This window comes from Syngnathoides biaculeatus, chromosome 11, assembly GCF_019802595.1.
Source record: "Syngnathoides biaculeatus isolate LvHL_M chromosome 11, ASM1980259v1, whole genome shotgun sequence".
Lineage (NCBI taxonomy): Eukaryota > Metazoa > Chordata > Actinopteri > Syngnathiformes > Syngnathidae > Syngnathoides > Syngnathoides biaculeatus.
This window is the reverse complement of record NC_084650.1, coordinates 26,979,172-26,992,721: the sequence shown is the minus strand read 5'-3', so window position 1 is coordinate 26,992,721 and position 13,550 is coordinate 26,979,172. Positions and strand designations below refer to the sequence as shown.

Here is a 13,550-nt window from a genome sequence, read left to right as displayed (position 1 = left end):
AAGCCTACAGCTACTTCTTGTTTGGTCAGTGATGGACTGCAATCAGCAATTTTCACTTCCCATTTATAATTTAAGCCTTCATGCTTTGGAGGTTTGGTCCATTACATTTCATGAGGTGTTTTACCTGGTGGTCCTTGCACTGCAGTTCATGTTCAAAATTAGTGTATCATTTTGTATTTTTGACAATGATCGTGATCAAGAACGAGAGGGCCAATTACAGGAGGCGATGGGTGCCGAGGCTCCGGTGGGGCGCCCTGCTGTGCGTGATGGTCCTTATCTACGGCTCTCATGCGCCCCTCATAGCCCTGAGCAAGGTTGAGGGCCGCGTCCCTTTCAACCCTACCTCGTGCGTCATTATGATCGAGCTGGCCAAGCTGCTCCTCTCCTTTGCCGCTCTCGTGGCGACTGAGGGCACATCAGCTTTTTTCGCACCTCCTTCTCCGTTCCTCGTGGCCCCCTACGCCGTCCCCGCTGCGCTCTACGCCCTCAACAACAACCTGGTTGTCCTCATGCAGGCTCACATGGACCCAAGCTCTTTCCAGATCCTTAGCAACTTCAAAATTGGTACCACAGCTCTTTTGTACTCCCTGTGCCTGGGCAGGAGGCTGCGCTGGGGTCAGTGGTTCAGTCTGGGGCTCCTCATGATGGCAGGAGTGTGCCACAGCTACTCCAGTCTGGATCCAACAGACTTGAACGCAGCTCAGCGAGGGGCCAGGCTCCATATCACACTGTGGGGGCTCTTCCTCATGCTGTTGTACTGCTGTGCCTCGGGGCTGGCAGCCGTCTATACAGAGAGTGTGCTGAAGAGCCAGAAGCTGCCACTCACCCTGCAGAATGTCTACCTCTATGTGTTTGGGATAATCATCAACGGGGTGTCCTCCCTCTCTGCCCTTGTGAGCGACAAGAGCTTTTTGGAAGGATACTCATGGATCGTTTGGACCATCGTAGCCGGACAGGCGGCTAACGGCCTGTTGATGTCTGTGGTGTTGAAACATGGCAGCGGGATCACACGCCTCTTCGTCATCTCCTGCTCCATGCTGGTCAACGCTGTGTTCTCGTGGGCCGTTTTAGGGCTGCAGCTCACTTTCTTCTTCCTTCTACCGCTCTCCATGGTCACCCTGGCAGCTTATCTTTACTACATGTAGTGAAGTCTTCACCAAAACTCGAGTCAGTGCTGAAATACTCACTTTGGTTTCTCATTCTTTACATGGCTTTTTATCATACATCCTTTGTGTGTGTTTGAATGTGAAAATACAACTATGACTGTACTTTTTTTTTTTTTTTTCCCCCTCAGATACACTCACTGGTTCAATTCGGTGTGGATAGTTAATGGAATACAGTATTAGAGCTACATCAAAAACGTTGGCCTTACATTGCACGAAGAGCACCTGTCCGAATTTGGATGCCAGCTGAGCTGGGCGCCAGTCCAGCTGACTTGGGCTGAAAGTAAAAGGTACACTCTGGACTGATCGGCAGCCAATTACAGGCCACATATAAGTATTCAGACTTGAGGAAAATGCATTTTTAGAATTTTGTTTTTGAAATATTGGAGTAAGAGGTACTACCCAGAGAAAACCCGTCCAAGTATGGGAAGAACATGCTAACTTAGTACAGGGATTTTGGAACCCAGCCTTGAACATCCAACCACAAAAAAGGCTAACGCGGTGGAAGGTAAAAGTATGTGAATCCTTTAGATTGGACATAGCCTGAATAATCAAAATCACAATACTATTTAATACACCATACCATACATGGTGTTGTGTTCCTCCAAAACTCTTGAACTTTAGTTTCATCTACCCACAAAAAAAAAAAATGCCAGGAGAGCTGTGGACCATCCAAGTACTCCTTAGCAAAGTTTCCAATATGAGTGTTCCCTATTGAAACCGATTTTTGCTTGATCTCCATGTGGTATATTTTAAGAGATGCTGACATGTGTCAATGATTTCTGGACGTTTTTCAGATGACACTTTTTTTTTTTTTTAACTGCACAAAAAACGTTCTGCGCTGTGATCTGTACAAGATGGCCACTTTTTGAAAGAGAAGTAACAGTGCTAAACTTTCCCCATTTATAGAGACAAATGCTGGAGAAAAAGTCCTTGTGTGTTTTTAACATACTTTGCAAATACCTGTAATGAGGATTCCGATATAATAATCTGTAACTGGTTGGTTGACCAGTCCAGGGACTCTCCGCAAAGTCAGCTGGGACGTTCTCAAGCTCACCTACAACCCTAATGAGAACAAGTGCTGTTGAAAAACTTTAACACGACTGCAAATTTCCACCATGGTAATGATCAAATTACATGAACACCTACCTAATCATTGTCTTTACAATGATTTTCATTTTCTTAATCTTGTGTTGTACCTCATTAGATTGTGGAGGTGTACTCAATGAATTGTTCATTGTGTGTTATGGCCTCATTTTCGTTGTTTTAAAAATTCTGTTCATAATGGTTTGAGGACTTTCAAATAATGATGCAAATACCAATTGGATCAGGAGGGCTTCCCGTTTATTGCGATAAGGTCAAGTGTATTTCCATACACTTTCATCTGTTTGTCAAGTTTAGAGTTTTTGGTGGGATACAGAAGCTTCGTGCACGGCTTGCTTGGTTAGCGTATCTTTCAACTCACCCAGAGCTGTAAAACAAAACATCGGTATGGCATATAAAAATCCCTCTGTGATGGAATTGTACGTACAAACACACCTTTACACAGTTGTTTGTTGTCAGCTTGGAGCTGCTGGTTTTGAGCAGATTGGTAAGCAGCGTCGTGCACAGCCTCCAGCAGCACGCTTCTGTATCTGGCCTCCGACATCCTTCTCAGATCCTCACTAGATTCATGAAACCGCCGAAACACCTTCGGAGACAGATGTACATGAATTAAAGAAGGAAACCTGGGGCAAAAAATGCAGGACATAACAGTGGTTGAGGGAGAGGGGGACTCTGTCTCATTTCAAGTATTAAAGCTACCACATTTATTGTAATATGAGTTAGGGCTTTAATCAAAGTAGCAGTAAAGATGAGCTGCCATTTTTCTGAATGCCTACAATGAAACCAAAAAGAAAAAAATACAAATTACAGAAGGAGCAAGTTGTCCATTGCGCCTTCTAATCTAACTTTATTTTTAATAAGCGGTGATTCTATGAAGTTATAATGTACAAAATAAATTGTTCAAAATCATTATTCAGTTTTGTGTGTCCAAGTGTTTTATTTAGATTTTTCAACTTTTAAAGTTTGTCATTGCTTATGCTAATCAGGGTCATTGTATTTTGGGAATGGTGCAAATTGAATTAAAGTGGTGTATGGGTGTTACGTTTAGGTCCTGTATTTTTATTTAGCTCACCACAGAGTGACTCCTTATCATTGACTTCGAGTAAAAATCTCTTTCATCAAAAAAAAAACAACAAAATTTTTTGGCATGTGTCCAGAAAACCCCCCCCTGACAGCTACTTGTGTTTGACCCAGTTTTGTATCCGCTTTGTCCATTTGGCTATTACTGTCAACTTTCCTCTGATTGGCTGCCTCACTCTGGAAGACTGTTATGCAAGGCAAGGTAGGTGGACATGTGCACTAGTAACGTAAATTTGTTTGAGAAATTCAAATGACCTGATTTCAGGCATCTTGGCAGAAAATATCTGGAGCTCAGGAATGCGTGGGTAATTTTAATCCAATTGTGCATATTTACAAAGGCACCACAGGAAAAACTTTGGCAAAATGTGCCTACTTAAAAATACTTTCGTTTTACAACCGTCTGACCTAAGCAGTGAATGAAATTTATTTCCCATGCAAATATTTGTTTTGAAATTTTGAAAATTTGTCATCTTGCCTAAAGGGATGTTGTTTGATGTGTTCAGTAATTCATATTAAATTGTTATAAAATTATTGCAATAACCCCCCCTGAGCTATGTGTCCTGAAACCAGGTTTAAAATTCCCACATACAGTAGACCATCCATTGGGATGTCACAGAGGTGGAGGCTATCTAGCCCATTGTGCTTTGTAAAAACATAAAGAAACCACATTTAAAGAGAATGTGAAATCTTGGTTTTTACCATATATTTTGCTTCAATTCAATGGACAATGGGTTGCTCCTTCCATTGTGGACCCCTTAGCCACTTGGGGGCAGTATTATACAGACAGACAAGGTTGAGTCACAACTGACTTAAGCTGCAGTAATATTGCTCATTTTCACGCGAAAAAAATAACTGCCTTTGAATAACTTGTCTGTCTATATGTGTTGCTAGCTGACTTCCACAGTTGGACCCACCTCGAGGCTCTCTTCCCTCAAACGTCGCAGCTCGCTTTGGTGCTTGTGACGCTGCTCCTGTAGGCCCTTGTGGGCCTGCAGGGCCTCCTCTCGCAGGGCCTCCATTTGCAACACCAGAACGTATCTCTCTCTGCTCATCACCAGCAAGTCCCTGTGGACGCCCTCACACTAGAAAGTACATTTAATGAGATGATTTGTGCCTTTCATTGTTATTACCACTGAGTGTTTTGTAGTTTGTTTCAGAATTCCCTCCCTTCCCCCCCCCCAAGTACATTGAGATCTTATTTTTGTAATGAATTTGCTCAAGTGACTCAGCATGGTCTCCTAAAATGGATGACATGCATCCAGACTATCAGCTCATCTCATTATCTTACTGGAAGCTGCTCCCTTGCCAAGTCTCTCTCCATTTTCTCCATCTCCTGCTGAATTAATCTCCCGCTGAGCGCCCTCAGTTCCCTCCTACGCTCGTGTGCGTGGCAATCTTCCAAGTGATACTCATCATTTAGCTGAAGGAAAAAAAAAAGTAATCTTGAGAGTGTCTTATGCATAGAGAAAAGCTGATGTCAAACAATTAAAAAGGCACAAGAGAGATGAAACACGGTTACTTGAAGACAGAGGTCACATTTTTCTGCAGAAATGTTCTTCATCGGTTCCTCTCTGAGGGCCTCTCTCAGCTGAAGGATCCTTGTTAGCCTTTCCTGGATTTTGTCCACGCTCCCTCCATCTTCTGCAGACATGACACGATACACACCACAGACGCACTACAACATTTGGAACACGTTTAATTGAACAGTGTCCAGCAGCAAATGGTTGGCCTTTCTGATGATAGCGAGGTCAGTCTGGATTGGCACAAACACTGTACAGTATATAATAAGTGTCAATAAAACTAAGTTCCTTACGACATTAAATTAACTACACACTAATTTAATTTTATTTTCATTTTAAGTTGTCTGAATTACCCTTAGATAAGTGGGATGTGTGACCCGGCTGTGATATCGGACCTGATTTAACTATGTAAGTGGAGTGCATTTCGAAATGTGCCGTTACCTCTTAGATATGCCTCCATCTCCTGCCTCAAGTTTCTCCGCAAGCATTCTGTGGTGTCGCCACCCGTTGGGGCAGCGACACTGTGACCTGGAGATAGGTCGCTGCCCAGTTGGCCCTTTTGGGGCCCACCGAGCTGCCCAACCAACACAAAATATTTATTTTGGGGGGAGAAGTGCAAATACTTTGCTACTGTACTTAAGTATATTTTTCAGCTATGTGTATTTTAATGACAGATTTAGATTACTTTCTATGTAGTTTCGACTCCTCTTTTTGATTGTACTTCTTAAAGGTCCACTGTCATGAAATGCACAGTATGTTATTAATGGGGGGGAAAAAAAAAGGCAGCCAGAATGGACCCATCTGTTTTTTTCACTACAAAACATGATTTTGACATATGTGGATTTTTGTAACTCCCACCATGAAAATCCTCTCGAGGCCTTTATGTGAAAAAGTAGGAAGTGACGTTAACAGCAGCAGCGCACTCAGGGTGGCTCGTCTGTTTATACTAGTTTTACCTGCTGGAAGGTAGCTCGTTGTTCCTTCGTGTTAACCAAAATGCCGACTCATTCTTTTTGCTGGATATTGTTCAAACACTCAGGAGGATGGATTTACTCTTCTTACTTTTCAAAAAGACCCAGTTCATCGTGAAAAATGGATTGCACGGGTGCAAAGAAAGAGAGCTTCGTGGGTTCGAGCTGGCCTTATGGATCGCCGCCTACGCGTTAGTCCCGACGCGGAGGTGAATCGGGTGGGGAGGTGGTTCTGCCGGGCTCGTCCTCCCACCGGCCACCAGTTTCTAGGCACCCCACTTCACACGTCGGCTCGCTGGCGACAGCTTCCACGTTGGCAACGGCTTCCCCTTTGGCCCCGATCCTGTCGTGGTTTGGCCGCATGCGGGAGGAGAAAGGAGCTCTTCACCCCGCCCAACATGGGTCCTCCTGAGTATGCTACATACTTTCGGGGAGTCTGTTGTTAGTTAGAAGTGATCCGCATATCATCTAAATATGGCTTGAAACAATAGGGTAATATTGCCCCGGTCATTTCACTCGATTGTGAGATGTCCTCTTCTTCAAAAAGAGCTTCCGTGTTCCATGGCATTTTCCATAACAAGTGCCACGACGTGTTTTCAATGGCGAATGTCCCAGTGTAACATCTGCTGATGATGTTGCAGGCAATATGGTGACCACTTGGATATCGAATGAGACTTCCGCAACTTTGCGCATGGATGCGCATCTTCGCTGATATATTTACTTTTTCGTATTGACATTGAAGTGAATAATGATATATGTATTTTTCATTACAATATCTATTTTAGAATGTTTATAGGCATGACAGTGGAGCCTTATGTACGTTGTGTGAGTGCTTTCAACACTCCTGGTTAAAACAAATGTAAAGAAGGTTGAGACCTTCAATCGAATCCTCTCTGATCCTTCCCTTTTCTTCTCCCAGGACTGCTCTTTCCCAATCTGCAGAAGGCACCGCTGCCTTATGAGTTCAATATGTTTGACATGTAGTTCGGTGTTGATGTTACAGTATAAAATTGACCTGCAGGCTTTGGATGAGCTCAGCAAGCCTGTGGATGTTGTGCATCCCATTAGACGCATCTGACATCATGACATGTCTCAGCTCAGTAATGCGGCCTCGGATATCTCGCTCTGTTTTCTCTGGACTCCAACAACGCACAGAGGCCCTCGTCGTGAAGCACTTCACTTTCTGGGCCAAAGCTAAAGCAGATTCGGTCTCATCATCCAAAGCGTCTGTAATGAGGAGGAATAAGGCTCATGTTTTTTTTTGTTTTTTTTTTGGGAAAAATTAGTTTGGACGTGGCGAGGATCAAAGGGAAAGCACCTTGAGGTTGGATGCAGTAGATGAGTGCAGTCCTTGTATTTCCTGTGAGTGCATCGCTGAGAAGGAAATGCAAGAGGGGATCTGTTTTGGTGGCGTCACCTGGGATTTGATCCGTAACCTTCTGCAGTGGGTTGACCCTGGAAAGCACAGATTGGCACTCATTGAAAAAGTTTAGTTGACATCGGGCGAAAAGCAAACTGCACCCTGGACTGGTTGGCGGTTCTTCACATAGCAAATACGTGATTCACTAAGACTACAAAAAGTGGCTGATAAATTTTAACTGTCAAGCTCATTTTTGTAGCTGGCCATGTTAGTACGCTTTCCCACAGGGGGGCATTACGACCGTTACGACCGCGAAACCATAGACATTTTTAATCCACTCAGCATATTATTTTAATGAGGGAAAAAAAGATTAATAAAAACTTTTGGAATCAGAAGTCAAGGATAATAGTTTGCTCAATTATTGTTCACACTGTAGAAAGGGTTTTCTTCCCCAAAAAATGCAAGCTATGTATCGATGTTATTATTATATAGTTTAACGCCTGTTGGTGTTGGCAACAAAAAAAACTGTATATAAGACATTATGGCACTTTTCTTAGGTCTGATAGTTTTTGTCATGAACCATAGTTTCTCTCTCTATTAATTTTCATGAAGCCAGAAACTGCATGAAAAGCCATCTTTTCTATAATATATTTTGTCCCGAGTGCCCATGCAGAGACAGGCAAACATTGCATTAAAAACTTGAAACTTGCACACCCGTAAAACTGATCTGACACAGGCCAGGAGAAATTGTCACCGTGCACTGAAGTCAAATGATCCAGATGTAAAAATAAAAAACAAAAGAATTGAAAATCATTTTGCAATAGATAACATGCCACAACTCCTAGTGACTGTCAGTCATTATCATTTTGTTGGAATCCAAATGTTTTTGTCATCTCTTTGTTGTGGTTCCGCACAGTGGTGCTGTTTGCAGCTGCCTTTCACATCTGCTATTTAATGTTGGCCATCACAGTTCGTCTCAGGTTTGCTTGATCTCAATGCGCGTGCTAAATTCCTCTCCAGTGCTGCCTTGAGATGCGATCTTAATCAAAATGGACGGACAGATTATGGTTGTGATTTTCCAGGCTGGCCATTTTGGGATCTATTCTATCCATCTGCATCCATGTACAGTTAAGAAAATACCTTTTTGAACACCCTGCTCTATTGCAAGTTCTCCCACTTAGAAATCATGGAGGGGTCTGAAATTTTCATCGTAGGTGCATGTTCACTGTGACAGATATCATCTAAAAAGAAAAATCCAGAAATCACAATGTATGATTTTTTTTTCTTTTTTTTTATGATTTGTGTGATACAGCTGCAAATAAGTATTTGAACACCTGAGAAAACCAATGTTAATATTTGGTACAGTAGCCTTTGTTTGCAATTACAGGTCAAACGTTTCCTCTAGTTGTTCACCAGGTTTGCTCACACTGCAGGAGGGATTTTGGCCCACTCCTCCACACAGATCTTCTCTAGATCAGACAGGTTTCTGCGCTGTCGCTGAGAAACACTGAGTTTCAGCTCCTTCCAAAGATTTTCTATGGGGTTTAGGTCTGGAGACTGGCTAGGCCACACCAAAACCTTGATATGCTTCTTATGGAGCCACTCCTTGGTTTTCCTGGCTGTGTGCTTTGGGTCATTGTCATGTTGAAAGAGCCGGCCACCACCCATCTTCAATGCTCTGACTGAGGGAAAGAGGTTGTCCCCCAAAATCTCACAACCCATGGCCGCGGTCATCCTCTCCTTAATACCGTGCAGTCGTCCTGTCACATGTGCAGAAAAACACCCCCAAAGCATGATGCTACTACCCCCATGCTTCACAGTAGGGATGTTGTTCTTGGGATGGAACTCATCATTCGTCTTCCTCCAAACACATTTAGTGGAATTATGACCAAAAAGTTCCACTTTGGTCTCATCTGACCACAAAATGTTCTCCTATGACTCCTCTGTATCATCCAAATGGTCATTGGCAAACTTAAGACGGGCCTTGACATGTGCTGGCTTAAGCAGGGGAACCTTCTGTGCCATGCATGATTTCAAACGATGACGTTTTCATGTTTCACCAACAGTACCTTGGAAACAGTGGTCCCAGCTCTTTTCAGGTCATTGACCAAGTCCTGTCGTGTAGTCCTGGGCTGATTCCTCAGCTTTCTGGGCTCATTGAGACCCCACGAGGTTATTATGGATTGTACATGGGGCTCCACTCCGATTGAGATTGACCATCTTGTTTAGCTTCTTCCATTTTCTAATGATTCGTCCAACAGTGGACCTTTTTTCACCAAGCTGCTTGGCGATTTCTCTGTAGCCCTTTCCACCCATGCAGAGTTTTAAGGTTTTGTCTGTGGTGTCTTTGGACAGCTCTTTGGTCTTGGCCATGTTACAAGTTTGAGTCTTACTTATTGTATGGGGTCAACAGGTGTCTTTATGCAAATAACGACCTCGCACAGGTGCATCTGATTCAGGATAATACATGGAGTGGAGGTGGACTTTTAAAGGCAGACTAACAGGTCAGAATTCTAGCCGATAGACAGGTGTTCAAACACTTATTTGCATCTGTATCACACGAATAAATGGTCAAAAAAAAATCATACATTGTGATTTCTGGATATTTCTTTTTAGATTATCTCTTTCACGGTGGACATGCATCTACGATGAAAATTTCAGACTCCTCCATGATTTCTAAGTGGGAGAACTTGCAATATAGCAGGGTGTTCAAATACTTATTTTCTTCACTGTATGTTTGGTTGAGTAATTCCATGAAGATTGTGAGGTTTGGGGTTTTTTTGGGCCATTTTCAAGACCTGTTAATTACCCAAGACAAATTTGCACTGAAGCTATACTTTCAGGCATGATTGTGGCTAGGGTGTAAATGGGGAAAAAAAAAAAAAAGAAAAACATGTGAACTGACCCCATAAGGTCCGTCCCAGTGGCTGCTCCCACCAGAATGAACACCTGCAGTTTGCTACGACAGAGCTGAAAAGACGCTTTCCCCTCCTGGAGTTTCTGCTCCACGGCCAGTGTGAAAAGCGAACTACATCTGCTGAACAAAAGCATTCAATAAAATACGCTGGTAAAGGTGAGTGTTTTTGTGAGTGTTCTTGTGCGATCCAGTCAAACACTTCATTATGGGTTGTCTAAACACCACACAGGGTTCATTGAACCTCCTACCTTGTTGAAACAAACTCCTCTTTGGTGTTTTGCGCTTCCCTGCATGTTTTATAGCGGGCGTAGGCTTCATCTGCAGAGCCCACGCACAACTCGCCCAAACCTCTGATCACACTGCGTAATACAAACACAAAAGGGACTTTCGCAATGCAATGAAAAGTGACATGTCAGCGCAGCACACCCGATGGTCTCTCGTGGTTGGGAATCACTGATTTACACTCACCCTCCCAGGACCGGATGCGGGATGACCTCCAGAGTTTGTGTGTCGGGGTTGAAGAGGTCCACTACACTGCCTTCTGGATGAAACTTAAGAAAAAAAGAAAAAAAAAACCCTTGACAATGTTGTCTTGTTACGGCACGTTATGGCATCACACAAACAAACCTGAATGTAGGACACCGTTATAAACAGGTCCTCTTTCACCCGTGAAATCACACCACTGAACACATTTGTCAACACCTATAAAGAGCACAATGTGGGCAGTAATACTTTCACCATATAGATATTTCCCAACTCTTATTGAGCCAAGACACACGTTTTACATGCAGAATATCTCACAGGAGGCACACAACCCAACATAAATGTCATAAACCATAATAATGATCACATCTCAGTTTGGTCACAAATGTACTGTATATATGTATATTACCGCTACATAAGCACATGCAAAATAGAAACGCACATAATTCCTAATATTTTGAGCATATGTATAGCAGCAAATTGGTGGTGCGCATTGTACATTGGAAGAAGGGTTTTCGTGATTTTTTTTTTTTTTTAGGTCACCTTTGGGGGTGCGCATTATACTTCAGGTTGCATTATACATGAGAAATTACAGTTCTGTTTATTTGAATACAATGCTGTTATTCCGTTGTATGAATGGTAAACTGGGTAATTGTAGCTTTTGCCATTTAGTGGAAGAGCATTTCATTCTTCTGCCTGTCTCCATATGTTGGTGGTGCGCATTGTACATTGGTAGAAGGGTTTTCCTGATTTTTTTAGGTCAACTTTGGGGATGCACATTATACTTCAGGACGCATTAACATGAGAAATTACAGTTCTTAATGTGAAATCTGTGGGTGTTTAGTTGAACACAATGCTCTTATTCTGTTGTATGAATGGTAAACTGGGTAATTGTAGCTTTTACCATTTAGTGGAAGAGCATTTCATTCTTCTGCGTCTCTCCATATCTTGCTGGCATAGATAGATGAACAAAGCTACGTAACTTCCAGTAAATAATCATTTTTGGACCGATGATGTCAACATTTTAAAAGTGAAATAATGTTACAAAATTGAAACCCACCTGTTTGACGATAACCTCATCAATCAGAGCGCTGATGTTCTTCTCCACGGGGGCTCCGCATATGAGCAGTGATTCACTGTAACCGTCACGCATGGATTCAGTGATCGAACTCAGGAGCTTCCCATGGAGCCCCTGTTTGTGTCACATGCTCACTTTAAAGCGAGGTTGTCAAGCTTTGTCCTTGGAGGTCACATACTAAAGTCTCAGATGCCCCAAAAATATCCCGCTTCGTTAGCTACCTTGGCTACAGTTATGGAGGCAAATGCAAATCAAGCACTCTACACAGGCAGATTTATTAAAATTTCAAATAAAACCAACAAAGTTGATCTTTTCTCTTTGTGAAGTGCAACATAAACATTTGTCTTCATTTAAGGAAATGAAAGGTTTTGTGGGTAGAGAGCGAAGAAGTTCCACGCGACTGAACATGACTTCATCTTATTACATTATTGCCCTAACATTTTGTCATTTAAATTATGGCTAGTTATGAACAGAAGCTGAGAAAATGTTTTATGCGAGTCATAAAATTTGGAATTTGGCAATTTGGCCTTTCATGTGTGGACATGTTGCTGGGCGTTGTTGTGTAAGCAAGCTAAAATTAACCGGACTTGTTGTTACCTGCATCTTGTTCACAGTCACCACTTGGTCAAATGTCAAACGCCGTCGTTGCTGTTTGGAGAAGTATTGAGGTGGAACCAGTTTGTAAGCGGCAAACAATTTGAAATGGTGGAAGTACCTTATCTTTTGATACGTAGTCCAAACTTTGTCCATCCTCATGGATGAAGATGCACTCTTTACCGTTTCAGCGAAAAAAAAAGTTCATGTGAATATAATTGCAACCTCACAATCACTTTGTCCTCATTACTTTGGCTACATATTACAGTACATTATTGTTATTCAGAGGTACAAGGAAGAATCTGCTGTGAAAGGATGATTTTAGAGGTGCATATTATATGAAGACTTTTTTGAAAATAAATTGTACTTGCGTCAGTAGTTTTAATGCAAATACAAGTAGTTTCACTTGTGTGTTTTAAGAGGAAACTGTGGAGTTGCGGTAAATCAGACTTGTTCTTCTTTTTCTTTCGGCTTGTCCCGTTAGGAGTCGCCAGAGCATGTTATCTTTTTCCATCTCAGCCTATCTCTTGCATCTTCCTCTCACTCTTTTGCCTGGCAGCCCCATCCTTAGTAGAGACTCGGAGACTACAAAGCAAATAAAACAACAACAAGCAGCCCATGTCTTCGAACCCGGACACTCATGTAACTAACAAGCCCCAGACACCAGATCAAGAGGCTGCAGCATTCAGGAGGAACCCCCCCAGAACATGTAAAGCCTGGCTGTAAACCAGCTGAAAAGATAAGGTCTGGAGGTTCTCCTTGGGGGCAGAGAAGAGAACAAGTATGACCCACAGGAGGCGGTAGAAAACAAGCTCCCACTACGTAGTCAAATGTGTCTGTCGTGAGGGGAAAAGTGGCAGTGGGAAAAGATCCATCAGCAGGGCCGGGGGGTAGGCAGCTTCTTCTTCCGACCAGTACACTTCATTTTTGGGCAATTTGCCCGACAAGCTAGCTGCGTGTGTAATGAATGTCTTCTAAAATCGCACTGTGCCCAAGAACTCCTGCAGAAACTTCAAAGTGGAGGCGTGTAGGACTGCTGACGATGTCCACCTTTGCGAAAAGGAGGACGGCTCTCCGTGGCGTGATGTGGTGCTCGAAGAAGGTAATGAATGACAGGTCAAACTGGAACTTGGCTGGGTTGACGATGAGAGCGTACTCGCCGAGACGCTGGAACAGCTGCCAGAGGTGCGTCAGGTGCTCCCATGTACCCGTGCTGGATACGAGGATCTCGTCCAAGTAGACAAACAAGAACGGTATGTCACGCAGCCGTGTCCTCAGTG

General features: G+C 43.0%; 2 protein-coding genes across 4 annotated transcripts; one reads left to right on the top strand and one right to left on the bottom strand.

Moving 5' to 3' along the window:
• The first annotated feature begins 80 nt into the window (after positions 1-80).
• slc35a4 (solute carrier family 35 member A4) lies at positions 81-1,268 on the top strand. Its single transcript, XM_061834020.1, has one exon. It carries the CDS (start codon positions 81-83, stop codon positions 1,143-1,145), a length of 1,065 nt encoding a protein of 354 aa, XP_061690004.1. The 3' UTR covers positions 1,146-1,268.
• A 160-nt stretch (positions 1,269-1,428) lies between these two features.
• si:dkey-201i24.3 (chromosome-associated kinesin KIF4) lies at positions 1,429-12,309 on the bottom strand. Of its 3 annotated transcripts, XM_061834019.1 has the most exons (14): positions 12,274-12,309; positions 11,659-11,790; positions 10,584-10,666; positions 10,364-10,474; positions 10,104-10,235; positions 7,157-7,293; positions 6,854-7,065; positions 6,715-6,774; positions 5,309-5,441; positions 4,867-4,988; positions 4,636-4,767; positions 4,262-4,429; positions 2,703-2,853; positions 1,429-2,634 (listed from the first exon to the last, which is right to left on the bottom strand). In XM_061834019.1, exons 1-14 carry the CDS (start codon positions 12,277-12,279, stop codon positions 2,561-2,563), a joined length of 1,653 nt encoding a protein of 550 aa, XP_061690003.1. In that variant the 5' UTR covers positions 12,280-12,309; the 3' UTR covers positions 1,429-2,560. The 3 variants fall into 3 exon arrangements, with proteins under 3 accessions (XP_061690003.1, XP_061690001.1, XP_061690002.1); XM_061834017.1 differs by having other exon boundaries at positions 1,429-2,853; positions 12,274-12,298; XM_061834018.1 differs by having other exon boundaries at positions 1,429-2,853; positions 10,104-10,232; positions 12,274-12,298.
• Between the last annotated feature and the right edge of the window lie 1,241 nt (positions 12,310-13,550).

Coding starts and splice junctions, on each gene's coding strand:
- si:dkey-201i24.3 (XM_061834017.1), bottom strand. Junction 6,775..6,853: donor AGCTCATCCAAAGCCTGCAG/GTCAATTTTATA, acceptor TGCCTTCTGCAG/ATTGGGAAAGAGCAGTCCTG. Junction 4,768..4,866: donor AATGTGACCTCTGTCTTCAA/GTAACCGTGTTT, acceptor TTTTTCCTTCAG/CTAAATGATGAGTATCACTT.
- slc35a4 (XM_061834020.1), top strand. CDS start 81: ATGCTTTGGAGGTTTGGTCCATTACATTTCATGAGGTGTTTTACCTGG.